The sequence below is a fragment of the Cetorhinus maximus genome, chromosome 3 (genome assembly GCF_964194155.1).
Source record: "Cetorhinus maximus chromosome 3, sCetMax3.hap1.1, whole genome shotgun sequence".
Taxonomy (NCBI): domain Eukaryota; kingdom Metazoa; phylum Chordata; class Chondrichthyes; order Lamniformes; family Cetorhinidae; genus Cetorhinus; species Cetorhinus maximus.
In genome coordinates, this window is record NC_135881.1 from 163,244,966 (window position 1) to 163,263,670 (window position 18,705).

Consider the following 18,705-nt stretch of genomic DNA (forward strand, 5'->3'; position numbering starts at 1 on the left):
GAGGAACAAAGTGAATTTAAAAAAAAATCATTCACAGGATCTGGACTTCTTTGGCTGGGCCAGCATTTATTGCCCATCCCTAATTGTCCTTGAGATGGTGGTCGTGAGCTGCCTTCTTGAACTGCTGCAGTCCAGTAGTGCAGGTACACCCTGTGCTGTTAGGAAGCAAGTTCCAGGATTTTGACCCAGTGACAGTGAAGGAACAGCAATATATTTCCAAGTCAGGACGGTATGCGACTTGGAGGGGAACTTCCAGGTGATGGTGTTCCCATCTATATGTTGCCCTTGTCCTTTTAGTAGTGGTTATGGGTTTGGAAGGTGATGTCTAAGGAGCGTTGATGAATTCCTGCAGTGCAGCTTGTTTTTTTTTTATTCGTTGGATGTGGGTGTCACTGGCTAGGCAAGCATTTATTGCCCATCCCTAATTGTCCTTGTTCAGAGGTCATTTAAGAGTCAACCACCTTGCTGTGGGTCTGGAGTCACATGTAAGCCAGACCAGGTGAGGACAGCAGGTTTCCTTCCCCAAAGGACATTAATGAACCAGATGGGTTTTACAACAATTGGCAATGGCTAATGGAGGGCATCATTAGACTTTTAATTCCAGATTTCTATTTAATTCAAATTCCACCATCTGTGGAATTTGAACCCGGGTCCCCAGAGCTCAACTATTCAGCAGAGTGTCAGCTTGAGTTGCAATGTCCCAGGTTCAAGTCCTTTTCCAGCACTTGGGCACAAAAATCAAGGCTGACACTTCAATGCTTAACTGAGGAAGTGCTACACTATCAGAATCAAGCATTAGGCAGAGGCTTCATCTGCCCCCTCAGGTGAATGTAAATGATTCCATGGCACTATTTTGAAGGAGGAGAGTTACCCTGGTGTCCTGACCAATATTTTCCCCTCACTCAGCATCATAAAAAAAAAAGCATCATGGTCCAGCGACAATACCATTATGCCATCGCCTCCTCTTGTAGATGGTACTGCTGCCATTGTGTGCCAGTGGTGGAGGGAGCGAATGTTTGTGGATGGGTGCCAATCAAGTGAGCTGCTTTGTCCTGGATGGTGTCAAGCTTCTTGAGTGTTGTGGGAGATACACTCATCCAGGCAAACGGGGAGTATTCCATCACACTCCTAATTTGTGCCTTATAGATGGTGGACAGGCTTTGGAGAGTCAGGAGGTGAGTTACTCGTCACAGGATTCCCAGCCTCTGACCTGCTCTTGTAGCCACAGTATTTATATGGCTACTGAGTTCAGTTTCTGGTTAATGGTAACCCCCAGGGTATATAGATAGTGGGGGATTCAGTGATGGTAATGCCATTGAATGTCAAGGGGCGATAGTTAGATTATTTCTTGTTGGAGATGGTCATTGCCTGGTACTTGTGTGGCATGAATGTTACTTGCCACTTGTCAGCCCAAGTGAATTACATAATTGAATTTCAAAAGATAATTCTCACCAACTCTACAATATCAGCTCTGGTTTCCAGTACTCTCCTTTCATGCTCTGTCAACTGTAGAGACAGACAAAAAAAGTGCGATAAGTGATATTGAAAGTAAGACCAAAAATAGATAGCAAAATTCAAATAGGCAGCTAGGTGTGACATTTAGTATGGGTGTTCAAATGTTTTATCATGTTAAACTGAGTATTGCTTTGTAAATAACAATGTATTAAACAATAACCTTTAAAATAAGGTTCTCATTTACACTAAGACAATGAGAAGGCAGCATGCAAATTAATCGAAGGCTGAAATTCTTAAATTGCATTTGCTGTGGAAAGGTCCATTAAAAATTCCACAATTAGTTCTTTAGTTGGTATACATAATTGCAATCGTAGTGCATGATCAAATGCTTCCCTCATGATTAACTCTAAAGACTATCCTTGTAAGTAGGCCTTCACTCTTAACTCAGATAATTAAATGTATATGCACTGTATACAACAGAAATGCTGGTTACTGTTATCTTATCAGAAATAGCACAAACCCACTTTGCATTAAAAAGGAATAAACACCACCAGGCAATACAAGTTAAGACTATAAACAAGTCAGGTTTACTATAAGATTAAAGAGTAACATGAAGTCAATACAAAAGATTTCACTTGATTAGAGGTTTTAACTTCTATATCCTCATGTACAGAAATAGGTGTGGCTCTTTACTACACCCAATACTGTCAAACCCAGGAAACATGCATAACACTAATTTCTATTTTTCACCTAACTACCACAAAGCAACAGCTGTAAGAGATTGGTGTAGTTTAGGGTGAGGTGGGTGGTGATGGGACAGATGAACTGGGACAAGGAAGTCACCTTTATCCTCAGAATCAACAGCTCCTTGCTACAGCATCAAGCTTCAAAGGATGAAACTCTCTTCTCTCAAACCTGCTGCAGCAGAAGATACGACAGACAAATTACGATTCTATCGTTAAAACAGTCAAGTCCATAAGGGGAAAAACTGATGATCAGTTTCCTTCAGTCAGGCAGTTTTGGGATGAGTCTTCCAATAATAACCAACTCACTTCCCTCAACACACTGTTGCTCAAGTCCAAAATATAACTTGCATCAAGATTATGCTGGGCATCATGTGCATTAATTATGACCCTCCTAAAACCGAGCAAATGGTGTGGCAATTATACTTTCTAGCACGGGTCACTGGATGGTAATCAGGCTTGGCAACTAAAGCTGATTTTCCCCCTCTTCTCAGTAGAGGTGCTGAGGCCAATTGCAACAACCTTAACATTACCTAAACCGAGATTAGCTAATTCATCATTAAATGTTGGCTGAACTCAAGACTTCTCTGGTCTGTATAGCTCTGCTCCACATGAATAGTGCACTTGCCATAGCTACGAGCAGTGGAATCCCAACAATGCTGGATGGATTCTGCTGCAGAGAGGTACAAGATAAGGATGCCCCTTACTAGACTCCTTTTTGCAACTAAAATTCTGGGTATTATAAAATGAAAAGTATTGATAGGGTACGCAGTGGTGGAAGAGTGCATTCAACTTCTTTATGCGCCGATGCATCACATTGCTTGGGGTGAAACTCCCAATCACTTGTTTCACTAATTAGTTCCAAGTCCAATATAATTGCTCATCTTAAATATGCTATCCTGAGTCATTGAGAAGTTTTCCTTTCAATTCCAGGGGAGGCAGGCGGCGGCATAATGGTAATATCACTGTAATCCAGAGGTCCAGGATAATGCTCTGGGAACACTGGGGTTCAAATCTCACTGTGGCAGCAGCTGGTAGAATTTAAATTCAATTAATAATTCTGGAAGTAAAAGCTAGCCTCAGTAATGGTGACCATGAAACCATTGTCGGTTGTCATAAAAACCCATCTGGTTCACTAATTCCCTTCAGGAAAGGAAATCTGCCATCTTTACTTGGTCTGGCGTGCATGTGACTCCAGATCCACAGTAATGTGGTTGAGTGGAATGGACTAGCAAGTCACTCAGTTGTACCAAAGCACTACAGAAAAGTCGATGAGGAATGAAACCAGATGTACCACCTGGCACCAACCTCACCATCAGAAACAAAAACAGCATTGCAGCCCTGTCGATCCTGCAAAGTCCTTCTTCTAGCAAATTGGAAGAGCTGCCCCACAGACTAGTCAAGCAACAGCCTGACATAGTAATTCTCACAGGGTCATACCTTACCAAAGTCCCACACACCAACATCACCATCCCTGGTGACAGCACAGTAGTATACAGTCGGGAAGGAATTGCCCTAGGAGTCCTGAACATTGACTCCAGACACCATGAAGTCTCACTGCACCACGTCAAACATGGACAAGGAAACCTCCTGCTGATTACCATCTACTGCCCCACCCTGAGTACTCCTCCATGTTGAACACCATTTGCAGGAAGGTCCAAGGGGGTTAAGGGCACAGAATGCACTCTGGGTGGGGGATTTCAAGGTTCATCAACAAGAGTGGCTCAGTAGCACCACTATAGACCGAGCTGGCCGAATCCTGAAGGTCATAGCTGCTAGAGTGGATCTACAGCAGGTGATGAGGAAACCAACAAGGAAAAGCCTACTTGACCTCATCCTCACCAATCTACCTGTCGCAGATTCATTTGTCCCTGACAATCTCGGTCAGTATCAGACCACCGATGTCCCGTTTTCAGATTTGAGGATACCCTCCACTGTGTTGAGTGGCACTGCCACCCAGCTAAATGGGATAGATTTTGAACTAATCTAGCAACTCAAAACTGCACATCCATGAGGTACTGTGGACCATCAGCTGCAGCAGAATTGTATTCAACCACTATCTGATACCTCATGGCTTTACATGTCCTGCATTCTAAAATGACCATCAATCCAGTGGATCAATCCTGGTTCAATGAAGAGTGCAGGAGGGCATGCCAGGAGCAGCACCAGGCATACCTGAAAATGAGCTGTCAGCCTGGTGAAGCTATAACACAGGACTACTTGCATGCCAAACAGCAGACACAGCATGCAACAGACAAAGCTAAGTGATCATACAACCAGTGGATCAGAACGAAGCTCTGCAGTCCTGCCACATCCAGTCAGGAATGGTGCTAGGCTATTAAACAACTACTGGAGGAAGAGGCTGCACAAATATCCCCATCCTCAATGATGGGGAGCTCAGCATATCAGTGCAAAAGAACAAGGCTGAAGCATTTTCAACCATTTTCAGCCAGATGTACTGAGTAGATGGTCCATCTCAGCCTTCTACTGAGGTCCCCAACATCACAGATGCCACTCCTCAGTCTATTCGATTCACTCCATGTGATATCAAGAAATGGCTAAAGGCACTGATACTGCAAAGGCAATGGGCCCTGGCAACATTCCAGCAATAGTACTGAAGGGTTGTACTAGCCAAGCTGTTCCAGTACAGCTACAGCACTGGCATCTACCTGGCAATGTGGAAAATTGCCCAGGTATGCCCTGTACACAAAAAGCAGGACAAATCCAACTTGGCCAATTACCGCCCCATCAGTCTACTCTCGATCATCAGCGAAGTGGTGGAAGGGGTCTCGACAGTGCTACCAAGTGGCACTTACACAGCAGTAACTTGCTCACTGACGCTCAGTTTGGATTCCGCCAGGGCTACTCAGCTCCTGACCTCATTAGAGCCTGAATTCAAGAGGTGAGATGACAGTGACTGCCCTTGACATCAAGGCAGCATTTGTGGCATCAAGGAGCCCTAGTTAACTGGAGTCAACGGGAATTAGGTAGAAAGCTCTCCACCGGCTGGAGTTATACCTAGCACAAAGGAAGATGGTTGTGGCTGTTGGAGGTCAATCATCTCAGTCCCAGAACATCGTTGCAGGAGTTCCTCAGGGTAGTGTCCTAGGCCCAACCATCTTTAGCTGCTTCATCAATAACCTTCCATCCATCATAAGGTCAAAAGTGATTGATGATTATCATCCAATGTTCAGCACCATTCTCGACTCCTCAGATACCGAAGTAGACCATGTCCATAATGTAGCAAGACCTGGACAACATTCAGCCAAGTAACATTTGTGCCACACAAATATCAGACAATGACCGTCGCCAACAAGAGAGAACCTAACCACCTCTCCTTTACATTCAATGGCATTACCATCACTAAATCCCCGACTTTCAACATTACCATTTACCATTAACCAGAAATTGAACTGGACCAGCCATATAAATACTGTGGCAACAAGAGCAGGTTAGGGGCTGGGGATTCTGCAGCGAGTAACTCACCTCCTGACTCTCCAAAGCCTGTCCATCAGTCACAAGGCTGAAGCCAGGAGTGGTGGAATACGCTCCACTTGCCTGGATGAGGGCAACTCCAATAACACAAGAATCTGGACACCATCCAGGAAAAAGCAGTTCATTTGATTGACACCTCATTCACCACCTTAAACATTCACTTCCTCCACCACTGATGCATAGTAGCAGCAGTTTGTACTATCTGAAAGACGCATGGCAGCAACTCAACAAGGACCCTTCAACAGCACATTCCAAACCCATGACCTCTGCCACCTTGAAGGACAAGGGCAGCAGATGCATGGGAACAGCACCACCTGCAAGTTCCCCTGCAAGCCACACCTCCTGACTCCCCAAAGACTCCACCATTACAAGGCATAAGTCAGGAGTTTGATGAAATATTCTCCACTTGCCTGGATGAGTGTAGTTCTAACAACACTCAAGAAGCTTGACACCATCCAGGGCAAAGCAGCCTGCTTGATTGGTACCCCTTCCACAAACATTCACTCCCTCCACCACCAACGCACAGAGGCAGCAGTGTACACCATCTACAAGATGCACTGCAGAAACTCACCAAGGCTCCTTAGACAGCACCTTCCAAACCCACGACATCTGCCACCTGGAATGACAAGGGCAGCAGATGCATGGGAACAGTACCAGCTGCAAGTTCCCCTGCAAGCCACACACCATCCTGACTTGGAACTACATCACTGTTCCTTCACTGTCGCTGGGTCAAAATCGTGGAACTCCCTTCCCAACAGCACTGAGTGTACCTACATCGCATGAGCTGCAGTGGTTCAAGACGGTGGCCCATCACCACCTTCTCAAGGGCAATTAGAATTAAATGTCAGCCTAACCAGCAACACCCACATCCCGCGAAAGAATTAAAAATAATTTGCCCAAGGAATAGATAAACTAGCTAGGTTTAAAAAATCCGATTTAAAGCTGAAGATAAATAAACATTTTTAACATATCATACGAACATAGGAATTAGGAGAAAAGGGCCACTCAGTCCCTCGAGCCTGCTTCGCCATTCAATAAAGATCATGGCTGATCTGATTGTAAGCTCAACACCACATTCCTGCCTACCCCTGATAAACTTTCATCCTCTTGTTAATCAAGAATCTATCTAGCTCTGCCTTAAAAACATTCAAAGACTCTGCATCCACCTCCTTTTGAGGAAGGCCCTCAGAAAAAATTTCTCATCTCAGTCCTAAATGAGCGACCCCTTATTTTTAATCAGTGACCCCTAGTTCTAGATTCTCCCACAAGAGGAAACATCCTCTCCACATCCACCATGCCGAGACCCCTCAGGATTTTAAAGGTTTCGATCGAGTCGCCTCTTACTCTTCTAAACTCCAGTGGATACAAGCCTAACCTGTCCGATCTTTCTTCATAAGACAACCTGCCCACTCCTATTATTAGTCTTGTAAACCTTCTCTGAGCTGCTTCTAAAGGATTTACACCTTCCCTCAAATAAGACCAGTACTGTACATAGTACTCCAGATGTGGTCCCATCTGTGCCCTGTAACAACTGAAGCATAACCTCCCTCCTTTTGTAATCAATTCCCCTCTCAATAAGTGATAACATTTTATTAGCTATCCTAATTACTTGCTGTACCTACATACTAACCTTTTGTGATTCATGCACTAGGACACCCAGACCTCTCTGAATCAGAGCTTTGCAATCTCTCACCATTTAGATAATATGCTTCTTTTTTTACTTTTCCTGCCAAAATGGACAATTTCACATTTGCCCACATTATACTCCATTTGCCAAATCTTTGCCCACTTAACCACGTCCCTTTGTAGCCTTCACAATTTACTTTCCTATCTATCTTTGTGTCACATCACATATCATTCCTCTAAAAACAATGTTGTCCTCCCCACAAACTATCAAAATTGGTAAGGTTAATAAAGCAATGGCATTAGGGGAAGGTCCACACGAGGAACTGTCACATGATTATTTGACATTTTACTTGAGTATTGTTTCTTTTCAAAGTTATTGGTAAAATGTTTATATCTACCCATAAAATTGAGCAAATTTGCAGAACAAGGAGGGTGCTTCTTAAGCTTGCACTTGAAATCTCTAAACATCTTGCATAGTCAAACCAAACAGCCTTATTGTACATTCAGTCAAACAGAAAAGTAAAAGGAACTCATAATTCTGTGACCAGTGGGAAAAATGAAATAATGGACTTTGGAGGTGAGGGGAGAACAACAGATTCAATTTGTTTCTGTTTTAAACCAAGAGAAAAGACAGATTTCCTTTCCCATGCCTCCAGCAAAAGGAGGACCTACCAAACAGCAAGTTTTAGCAAAACAACCAAATGCGTCTTTGACTAACAGCTACAAAAAGCGTAATAGATCCAAGCAAATGTTTCTCATTTCTGCTTAGAGATGGAAAATATTCATTCCAGTCCCATATGGTAAAACATTTTGCCAAGTTAGGGGGAAAATATCCATTCCCAGGTTTACTCCCAAGACATTCTTAGATGATGCTGATCGAAAACACATGCAAACAAATCTTCTTATTCAACTTTAAATACAGGAAGGACTTTATAACAACCCAAACAAGCAAAATCACAGGAAGCAATTAACTAGTGCAAGATAGATATATTAGAAAGTCTTTTTTTTTTAAAAAGGGTCACATGAGAAAATGTATGGGAATTAGAGGTAAAAGTACATCTATCCTAGATCTGCACTCATTAAGAGAGCCCCACCTGTGTACGTGATCCCACTGGCAACATCTGCAAAGTGCTGTCAGATCTGGTTATAGCAACGGGAAAAACAATGGACACTGGCTTCTAAAAAGGGCAATGGGTGGAGTTAAAAAATAATTTAGAAACTGTGGATCTCAGCAACGAAGTGCACGATTGTTACTTGCGGTACAACAAATGCAAGAAATGGAGGACAATGATGATGTTAGACAGGCCAACTTTTCCTGAGGTCACATTCAACAATATAACTTAGCATTAGCTAGTAAACTGAACTGTATTCTGGCCTCTGCTTGGCTCAGTTACAGGGTAGATTTGCTGAGCAATTAAGGGATTAAGGTTGGGGGGGGGGGTCGAGAGGAGGTGGTGAGAGTAGAGGGTGACCATTGTCGGGTTTGGAGGGGGGGAAGAGGGGGTGTAAATATTGTCAGGGGAAGATGTGGGTGAGCGCGGTGAGCATTGTTAGGGTTTGGGGTGAACATTATCGGGGTGAAGGAGGAGAGTGAGCATTGTCGAAGGTGATGGGGTAGTGACAGGGACGTTTAAAAACTCTGCAAGTCAATGAACCGAAAACAGACCTTAAGGGGCATTTCTTCAATTCATAACAAAAATGAGAGCATGGCTTTGCTGTAATTACACTTTGGCAATAGTCCTTCCCACTCTGCTCGTTGTTGGATCCAAGCTGGAGCAAGGACCAGAAGGTCCAAAGGTTCCACCCCAAAAAGGTAAGTGGATAGTCACAGTTAGTCAGCAGCATGCACTGCTGCTCCACTGCCAACTGGAAGATCTGGGCCAGTGTTGATCACTATCTTTAAGGAGAACTTCCTGTATTGGTTCGAAATTTGCCTTTTACTAGATTCAACCAGCGTCCACTTATCCCACTCTCAATTTGTTTACGTTACTTTCCAGATCCACTTTTCCCATATCGTTTACCATTTTATACACCTCTTTTCTCTGCTCCTAAGATTGTAAACCTCTGCAAGGTAGAAGTCAGTACGCCAGACAACAACAGCACCATCCTTTGTCAGCAGGTTTGATAACAAAGTCAGGGTGGAAGTGAGAGAATGGAGTGCAGCAAGTTCAGAAGGAGACAGGTTGGAGTGGGTGAGAAGAGCAGAGAAATTAAGACAGCCGATGTCACCGTGCTGACAAGGGTGGTGCTGTTGTTGTCTGGCGTACTGACCTCTACCTTGCAAAGGCTGAGCACCAATTCTCAGGCACTTCTTCCGACCTCCCCCTGCACCCGAACATCAAGCCATTGTTTCCAGGATTGTCACTGACCTCATCTCCTCTGGAGATCTTCCCTCCACAGCTTCCAATCTCAGTCTCCCAACCCCGCAAAGCCCACTTCTACCTCCTTCCCAAAATGCAGAAACAGGACTGCCCTGGTAGACCCATCGTGTCAGCCTGTCTATGGAACTCATTTCTTCCCATCTTGACTCCATTCTCTCTCTCCCCTTGTCGAGCCTCTTCCCACCTATATTCACGATTCCGCTGATGCCCTACGTCATACCAACAATTTCCAGTTCCTGGCTCTAACTGCCTCCTCTTCACCATGGACGTCCAATTCCTCTACACCTCAATCTCCCACCAGGATGGTCTGAAGCTCTCCGCTTCTTCCTTGAACAGAGGCCCAAAGAATCCCCATCCACCACCAATCTCTACCTGACAGAATTTGTTCTCACACTGAACGTGGGCCCCAGTTATGCCCGTCTTTTTGTGGGGCATGTGGAACATTCCTTGTTCCAGGTCTATTCGGGCCCCCTCCCACAACTCTTTTCTCAGTACATTGAAGACTGTATTGGTGCTGCTTCATGCTCCTATCTGGACCTGGAAAAATTTAATCGATTTTGCTCCCAATTTGCACCCCTCTCTTACCTTCACATGATCTATCTCCAATACTTCCCTTCCTTGACCTCTCTCTCCATTTTTGGTGATAGACTGTACCAATATTCATTACAAGTCCACCAACTCCCACAGCTAGCTCAACTACAGATCCTCACACCCTGCCTTCTGCAAAAACTCAATCCCATTCTCTCAGTTCCTCTGCCTCCGTTGCATCTGTTCAGATGAAGCCAACTTCCAAAATGGCACTTCTGACGTCTTCCTTTTTCCTTAATCAAGGGTTCCCCCCACTGTGGTTGACAGGGCCCTCAGCCGTGTCCACCCCATCTCCTGCACCTCTGCGTTCACCTCCTCCCTCGCCCTCCCAGAACCATGATAGGGTCCCCCTTATCCTCACTTTTTTTCTCCACCAGCCTTCGCATTCAAAGAGTCATCCTCTGCCATTTCTGTCAACTCCTGCATGATGCTACCACCAAACACATCTTCCCCTCACCCACCTGTCAGCATTCCGTGGGGACTGTTCAAAGGGAACCCTTTGTGACACCCTGGTCCACTCCTCCCTTTGTCTTGTGTCCATGTTATATTTGTCAATCTCTCCTTAATCCCACATATCCCTGACCTTTAATCTTGCTTCACCTGCTCCAGTCCCTCTTAAACAGTATAAATCCCATCATATTTCTACTTCTCTTTAGCTCTGAAGAGTTATACGGAGTCAAAACGTTAACTCTTGTTTCTCTCTTCACAGATGCTGTAGACCTGCTGAGTTTTTCCAGCATTTTCTGTTTTTATAATGAACAAAATATGCATTTCTTGAGCTGGATCCTCAGAATCAGCTGCCGCCCTTGAATCAACTGACCCTCCGAGATGGGTATCATCTGCAAACGTGGCTAATTTGTATTGAATTTCTGAATCCAAGCTAGTTAGAAATAGGTACCAATTTGATGTGTATGCCATTCCACTTTAATATCTTTCAATAGAAGAGAAACATCACAAAAAACAACTTACCATTTCTTGAACTCTACTTTTTTCCAAATTCATGTCCAATTTGTTGTTTGATGAAACTTTGACAACTTCATCCTAAAAGAGGTGTTTCAAAACATTACTCCAAAAACAGGGATGGGTTGAAATTATTGAAGTCTGAGACAAACAGCATATTAATTCAACAGCTATCAGGAATATATTTTGTCAAAATTTCTCTAAATTAGGATAGTACAATTTTTTTGTAATATTCATCTTAAAATGTTTTGGCTTCAAGGAGTGCATTTGGTATTACTGCATACTAAACTATTGATTTTCAAACTCTTATGCCTGGGGCACACTGAAATATTGACGTACACTTGGGGCCTTGTGTACCAACTTCCAAAAGAGCGTCAGTTATCCAAAGGAACCAAGCTGGACAAATTGAGTTAAGATGGATATCAACCATGATCTAATAGAATATGCTTCAGGGCTGAATGCCCACTCCTGTTCTTGAAGCTATCACTGTAGCAGACATTTCTTAGTATACACCTATAGAAATAATATGCTAAATCAACAAATAAAGAAATCTAATTACCTTACAGAGCTCCAGAAATACCCTTGAGGATGACCAAGGGTACACTAAACCCTGTTTTAAAAACCTAATTTTTGAACAGTTAAAATGATATTTACAGAACACACTGTGGGAACATGTTTAAGTGTTTGGAGACATTAGACATACAAGTTAACATCTGAGTTTAATAACAGTCTGTTGTGCAACTTGCATAAATCATTCCCCTGCTCACCAAGTAATCGCATGGTACCTTCCATACACCAGATTTAAGAGCAGTATCAAAGCTTACAGCAATAAGCTTAAAGTGATCAAGATGATAAACTGCAATAAGGGAAGAAATATATAGCTCAAGGTGGTCTTAGGAGTACTTTTGCATGTACACAAATTCTTTCTATTGGCTTCTCTGGGTACGCGCGTGAGCCAGCACTGCTGAGTACAATACTGAGCTGCCCCTTATAGTAGTCTTACTGTGTCAGTGAGCTTTTGCTTTTCTACTCCCGATGAAAAGTGGCCAAGAAAACAGATCGCATCATTCTGAGCAAGGAAGCATAAGCTCTAATTTGCTTAACAGTTATCAAGACATAACAAATGTCACACAATCATGAAAAATATTTTGAGCTTTTGGTCTTTGTGGGGCCCCTAGCTGTGTAATATGGAACCTTGAGAGGCATACATAAAAAGTTTTAATACCTACTCTCATTCCTTTGGACAAAGTTGTTGATATAAACATTCTGATTTCAGATTTCCTTAAAGTGGCAAAAAACATTTGTAAACGGCAAGGGCCATGAAATTTTTTAAAAAGTGAGGAAGTGTAAATAGAATGGTTATCTGGTTTTCACGGCCACTGCTACCAAAGTTGTGGGCTGCATGTGGCCCATGAACTGTAATTTAGATAACCTTATGCTTGAGTGTAGTGCGGGAAAGTTATTCTGACATCAAAATCAGTTCAATGCTAAAATTAAGATAAGAATGAGCATTTTCAACACAACAATTAAGTACCTGCCATATTCCAAGCTGCTTTTGATTCATACAAGATGCTATCTATGCTACTTGAAAATTCTGTACTGTAGTGTACACCATGCAAATTAATACCATAATGGGAAAAGAATAAAATGTGCAAGATGACAAGTATCTAGCCAGATTTTGTGGTCATCAAGAAGCAAGGGCGTTGACTAGCCACAAAATAAGCCTTGCTGAGAGATCAAATTCTGTGGTAAGAATTTCACCTCTATCGCCATGCAGAGGTTCTTTGCAGCGTTCTTTACTGGGCATTCACAATGTGGAGCTGGAGTGATGTTGTAATGCTGCCCAGGAAACCAATCACATTAAAAGATTTTCACACACATGAAGGGGAAAACAAAAAGCAGTAATATAAAACCACTTAAAAAAATTCTTACATATAGTAAATTAAAGATTGAAACACACATGGGGTGAAGGTAGAAACTAAAATCTTCTAAATTTTTTTTAAAAATAAAAAAATTAGCTTAAAAATTAATCATTTAACAGCACTCCAATTATAAAACTATTTTTCAGAGCTGGTTCTGTTGTTACCAAATTGTATTACTCACATTGCCATTAAAAACCCAGTTACACCTGACTGAGCAAGATACAACATTTTACGTGGTTTCAAACAGCGATGCGGGAGCAGGAATGTTAAAATTCTGATTTCATGATTGTTGACTCTGTGGGGGAACCACAGCACAGCTGGTGTCTGAACCCTGACAGATAGACAGACTGCAACTTCAGGATTTCTCCACTGATCTGCACATGCCAGACATCCTGAAGTTGTGGTCAGGTTCAGTGGGGCAATGATGGCAAGCAACAGTTCATCATCATTCGTCCCACCATCTGCCGCCTCAGCCACAAAATCTGACCCAATATTCACAAATCCATTATGAAGGGAATTAGTATGGGGTATGCACCATCTCTGCCAATTGAGTCTCCAACTGCATTTGAAACATCCCTAATGCTTGTCCTACCCTGCCTGGATGAATACACCAGCCATCCAGCTGGTGGGGTTGGGTGTTAATGATACAGCTGGACAGTGAGTGAGGGAAGAGCAAAGGAAATGGAGAGAAAGAATGGCTCAGTACTTTATTATCTTTGTCTTAGAAATGCTCAAAATATTGGTTTCCAGTACATACCATGAATGCAGCTTTGCATCCGAAATATATTTAAAAATCATTATTCCTAAAATTTTTGAAGCTAACAGTTTTACAGCTTTCAATTTATCCAGTCATCAATAACTTTGCAATAAACTTAAAAAAGGGACTTACTATTAACTGCTTTTTGAGTTGTTGCAATTCAATTTTCAGTTTCTGAAAAAGAAAATCACAGATCAGTCTTATAAAATATAAAGTGAGGCCCAGTTGGAGCATTTAGAAATGTTAATTTACATAATTCCTAAAATATCATCCTCATTTAGCTCTAAACTTTATATCTGTAGCTCATACAATAGTCCACTTGGCATGTACTTTCAACATTAAAAAAAATATACCTTGACATCCTTAACCCAGTCAGTCAACCTTTCAATTCTGCAAATTTAAACTATAAACAAACAACACTCAATTTGGTCTTCATACAGAGTTTAAAAAAAATTCCTGCCCCCACCCTTGGCTGAAGGCATTGATTCCTGCGAGGGCATGCAGCACCAGTACCCCATTCAAGAGGCCAACCTTCCTGCGGAAATTAATATACAGTTGCAGGGTACTTAACCACAGAGGTAATCACAAAAATGCCCAAATAGGTTTTCTCTCCCAGCCCCAAAAACACTGAGGATTAATTGTAGCGTAAAAGCAAAATACTGTGGATGCTGGAAATCAAACAAAAACAGAAAATGCTGGAAAAACTCAGCAGGTCTAACAGTATCAGTGGAGAGAAAGACAGTTAACGTTTCGAGTCTGTATGACTCTTCTTCAGAGCTCTGTCTTTCCACAGATGCTGTTAGATCTGCTGAGTTTTTCCATTAATTGTAGTGTCCTTGCTTTCATTCCAGCTTAGATCAGTTAACACAGAACAGGATTCAAACTAGTATTAATTTTGCCACCCACCATAGGAACAAATCACAGTAAGAAATGTTAATTTAATAACATGCCAATTTACAAGTTAACTTGGAATAATTATCTTCTGAATAAAAGTTAAGCATTCGTTTAAATACACGTTCTACCTTCATCCGTTTCTTCTCCCCACCACCCCTATAAATGAGCTTGATGCATATGGCAATTCTTGATTAGGTTGTGCAAATTGCTGATGGATTTTCTGAATGGTTTTTGAGAACAATAACATCGTAATCTTACAGCAACACACCACCAAAATTATATTTATATAAGCACCTTTAAGGCAACGCAAAGTCTCAAGACCCTTTACATTATCAAACAAAGTATATGACACTGAACCATATAAGGAGACATTAGGTCAGATGACCAAAACCTTGGTCAAAAAGGTAGGTTTTAAGAAGTGTCTTAAAGGAGAAACTGAGGTAGAGAGGTGTAAGGAGCTTGGGACCTAGACAACAGAAGGCAAGGCATCAAAGGTGGAGCAATTAAAAATTGGGGCAGTAGAAGGAAACCAGAATTAAATGAGCGCAAACAGGGTTTCAGGACTGGAGGAAATTACAGAGATAGGGAGGGGTGAGGCCATGGAGGGATTTGAAAACAAGGAAGAGAATTTTAAAACCAAGGCATTGTTTGACAGGGGTCAATGTAGGTCAACGATCACAGGGTGATAGGGGAACAGGATTTGCTGCGAGTTAACACATGGGCAGGAGAATTTTAGAACACCTCATGTTTATGGAGGGAGAATGTGGGAGACCAGCCAGGTCTATAGTCGAATTGATGGATGATGTAGGCATGAATGAGGGTTTCAGCAGCAGATGAGCTGAGACGGGGAGAAGTTGGGCAATATTAGAGGTGGAAATAGGTAGTCTTAGTGACGGCATGAATGAGATCAGAAGTATACCTTAAGGTCAAATGCGACACCAAGGTTGCGAACAGTCTGGCTTAATCTCAGGCAGTTGCCAGGGAGAGAGATGGAGTCAGTAGCTAGGGAATGGAATTTCGAGTGGCGATCAAAATCAATGGCATCAGAATGTTTAATTGAAGGAGATTTCTGCTCAAGCAGTACTGGGTGTCCAGTAAGTAGTCTGATAATTTAGCAGTGAGGAGGCAAGAGAAGTTGTGGTGAGATAGAGCTGGATATCATAAGCATACATGTGAAAACTACTGCTATGGCTTTGAATGACGTCACCTAGGGCCAGCATGTAGATGGAAAACAGGAGGGGACCGAGGAGAAATCCGTGGGGGAAGCCAGAGGCAATGGTGCAGGTGCAGGAAGAGAAGCCTCCGGTTATGATTAGACAGATAAAGAGAAAGGAAAGTTTACCTTTGTCACAGTCACAAAGGATGTCACTTGTGACTTTGTAAGAGCTGTTTTGGCACTGTCGCAGGGGCTGAAATCTGACTGGAGGAATTCAAGCCATGGGATTCCAGCAAAGATAGGAATGGTTTTGGGAGGCGACAACATGAACAAATACATGAAAAGAAAGCGAGGTTAGAGATGGGATGGTACTTTGCAGTGGAAGGTGGGGGTCAAGGGTTGGTTTTTGAGAGGGGCAATGGTTGATTTAAAGCAGAGGGGGATTACACCTGAAAAAGAGAAAGCCATTTACAATGTTGGCTAATATGGGGGCCAGGAGTGGAAGTTGGGTGAGCAGCAGTTTAGTGCGAATAGGATCAAGGGAACAGGAAGTCCTCATTTTCATTTGCTGAGACACCAGTGATGTAGACCTTACTGACTTAACATCCAGCTTCAAACTGACAAATACTCACTTCATTCGCTGCTCGTATTGCTGAAAACTCACTCTTTTCCAATATGATCATGTCCTTTTTCACAGAAGTTATGTGCGACATAATGTGCTGAAGCATTATCTCCTGTAATTGAAATACATAAAACTTTGATACAAGAGACAGTATAATTTCAATACAAGTGCAAGTGGGACTTATGATCGGATTAACAAAATTATCAGTACCATAAGCAGCCATTAAAATAGAAACAGGTTCCAAAAAACTGCTGTTTGGGGTTAAAATTCAGTAAGAATCTAAGAAAAAGGTAGCTGCACTCAATCCTCTGAATGGCAATTGATAAGGTTTTGATAAAACATTTTAATATAAGTCACTATGAATTCTGAAGTTAACATAATTTGAATTATCTGAAAGGAAATTGTGCAAAAATACCTTGTGTAATTTATTAAAACTGCTAAGATCACACTACCAGATAAATCTTTTTGGTTCATCAAAAAACAAGTTTTCAACAAACAAGTATTGCACCATTTATTCATTTTTGTATTTTTTGTGGAGGGGCTTCAACCTTTCAGAACACAACCAAACTGAGAATAGAGTTTACTGTTTAACGACTACTCCATTGTATTGATACAAAAATTTGGTAAATGCTTCAGCTCCCATATAGCATTTCAGTTTTTATTTGGAATTTGAACACTGGCCAGGTTTGCAGTTTTAAAATAAAATGGAGTAACCAAAGCTTACAAATGCTGGTGTATATATATTCCATTTTATTCAAGACTACTTATAGATGCAGTTGGCATTTCAGAATAGAAATCCCATAGCTAAGAAAAGAAAAATCACTCCATTATGATTCAAATCTTTTTCCTCTCTCCAGTTTAACTAGGTGAAATCTGTGTTTCCAGACACACAAATAGGAAACTGAAAGCCTGATTCCCCTATCAGGCACCTGCATTGCAGAATTAGTGCGTGTAAGGGGCACTAGTCAAGAAATCACAGGCCTGGAGCTAATTATATTCTGGAATATCTTAGGCTGCAAGCTAATCAGTTTATGGAATTCTCTGTTAAACATTCTGCTTGTCCAGTTTTATTTAATTGCAGTAGAACAGTAAGTATCTGAGTTATTGACACAGCATGTTGGTGGTTACACTACCTTTGGAAAGTATGTGAAATACAGACATACAAATTAAACTTCTACAGGTCCTTGGAGATATTTCAATGCTTAAGTGCTAATTTTTAGTATGATAACATGGAAAATAAATACAAAAGAAAAGGAACAATTCAGTTTTCATCATTTTTTTGGGTAATATGGTGGCCGAACGCCTTGAAGCTCCAATATACAGTATCATAGAGTTAGTTATTCAAGTAACATCTGTGAGCCTTCACAATCTGTGCTCAGATTATAATTATGCCATTACAGGAGGCTATTGAGTAGAGACCAGGCATCTGTCCAGAGAGAGCAGGGAAAGAAGAAAGAAAAACACACACACACCACTACATACTGTCTACCTTTTGTGCAATTCCCAACAGCAGATTTCATAACTGAAGTGCCTTGGAACAGATGAAATAAGAGAAAAGACAGCAAAGATGAGAAAATACTTTGGAAGGGCAGGAAAAAAATGCAAACGTAGATAATTTATGTTTTTAGTTTTTGAGGAAAACAGCTAGCACTGGCATTATTTGTTGGCTAATTGCTAAATATAGTTTGGTACACTACATTCAATCACAATATAATTGAGTGTACACATCAATTCAATCACAAAGCAAGTAAGGGAAGGCATAAATGTACTCAAAACAGATGCAACTATTAGATAGGAACATTAAAAATACCTGGAACTATAAAATTAAAAGCGCAAAAAATGTTTGAATAGAAAAAAGTGCAAATATCGAAAATAGAAAATGCCAGCTAAAGACTGAATGCAAGAAGAAAAAAGGTCAAGAGATGAGCGTGGATAAAATGCTCTCATGTTTTAAATATGTGATATTGTGTTTTAACAATTCTGTTTGACATTTAACAGTTACTGTTACAGGAATGAAGTTATTCAAAGTACTTTAGTATTATCATTATGATTTATTCTCAGCGTCAGAGTGCTTAGGTGACAGTTTTGAGCCTCACAGCAATCCAA

General features: G+C 41.6%; 1 protein-coding gene across 2 annotated transcripts in view; it reads right to left on the bottom strand.

Annotated features, from left to right (window-relative positions):
- Positions 1-18,705, bottom strand: part of LOC144679003 (mitochondrial calcium uniporter regulator 1-like) — a 45,361-nt gene that overhangs the window by 4,812 nt on the left and 21,844 nt on the right. For both annotated transcript variants that reach the window (XM_078539190.1, XM_078539189.1), the window contains 4 exons: positions 16,610-16,711; positions 14,060-14,101; positions 11,258-11,329; positions 1,453-1,506 (listed from right to left, as the gene is read on the bottom strand). In XM_078539190.1, coding sequence (XP_078395316.1) covers positions 1,453-1,506; positions 11,258-11,329; positions 14,060-14,101; positions 16,610-16,711 — 270 coding nt within the window. The remainder of the gene's footprint in view (positions 1-1,452; positions 1,507-11,257; positions 11,330-14,059; positions 14,102-16,609; positions 16,712-18,705) is intronic.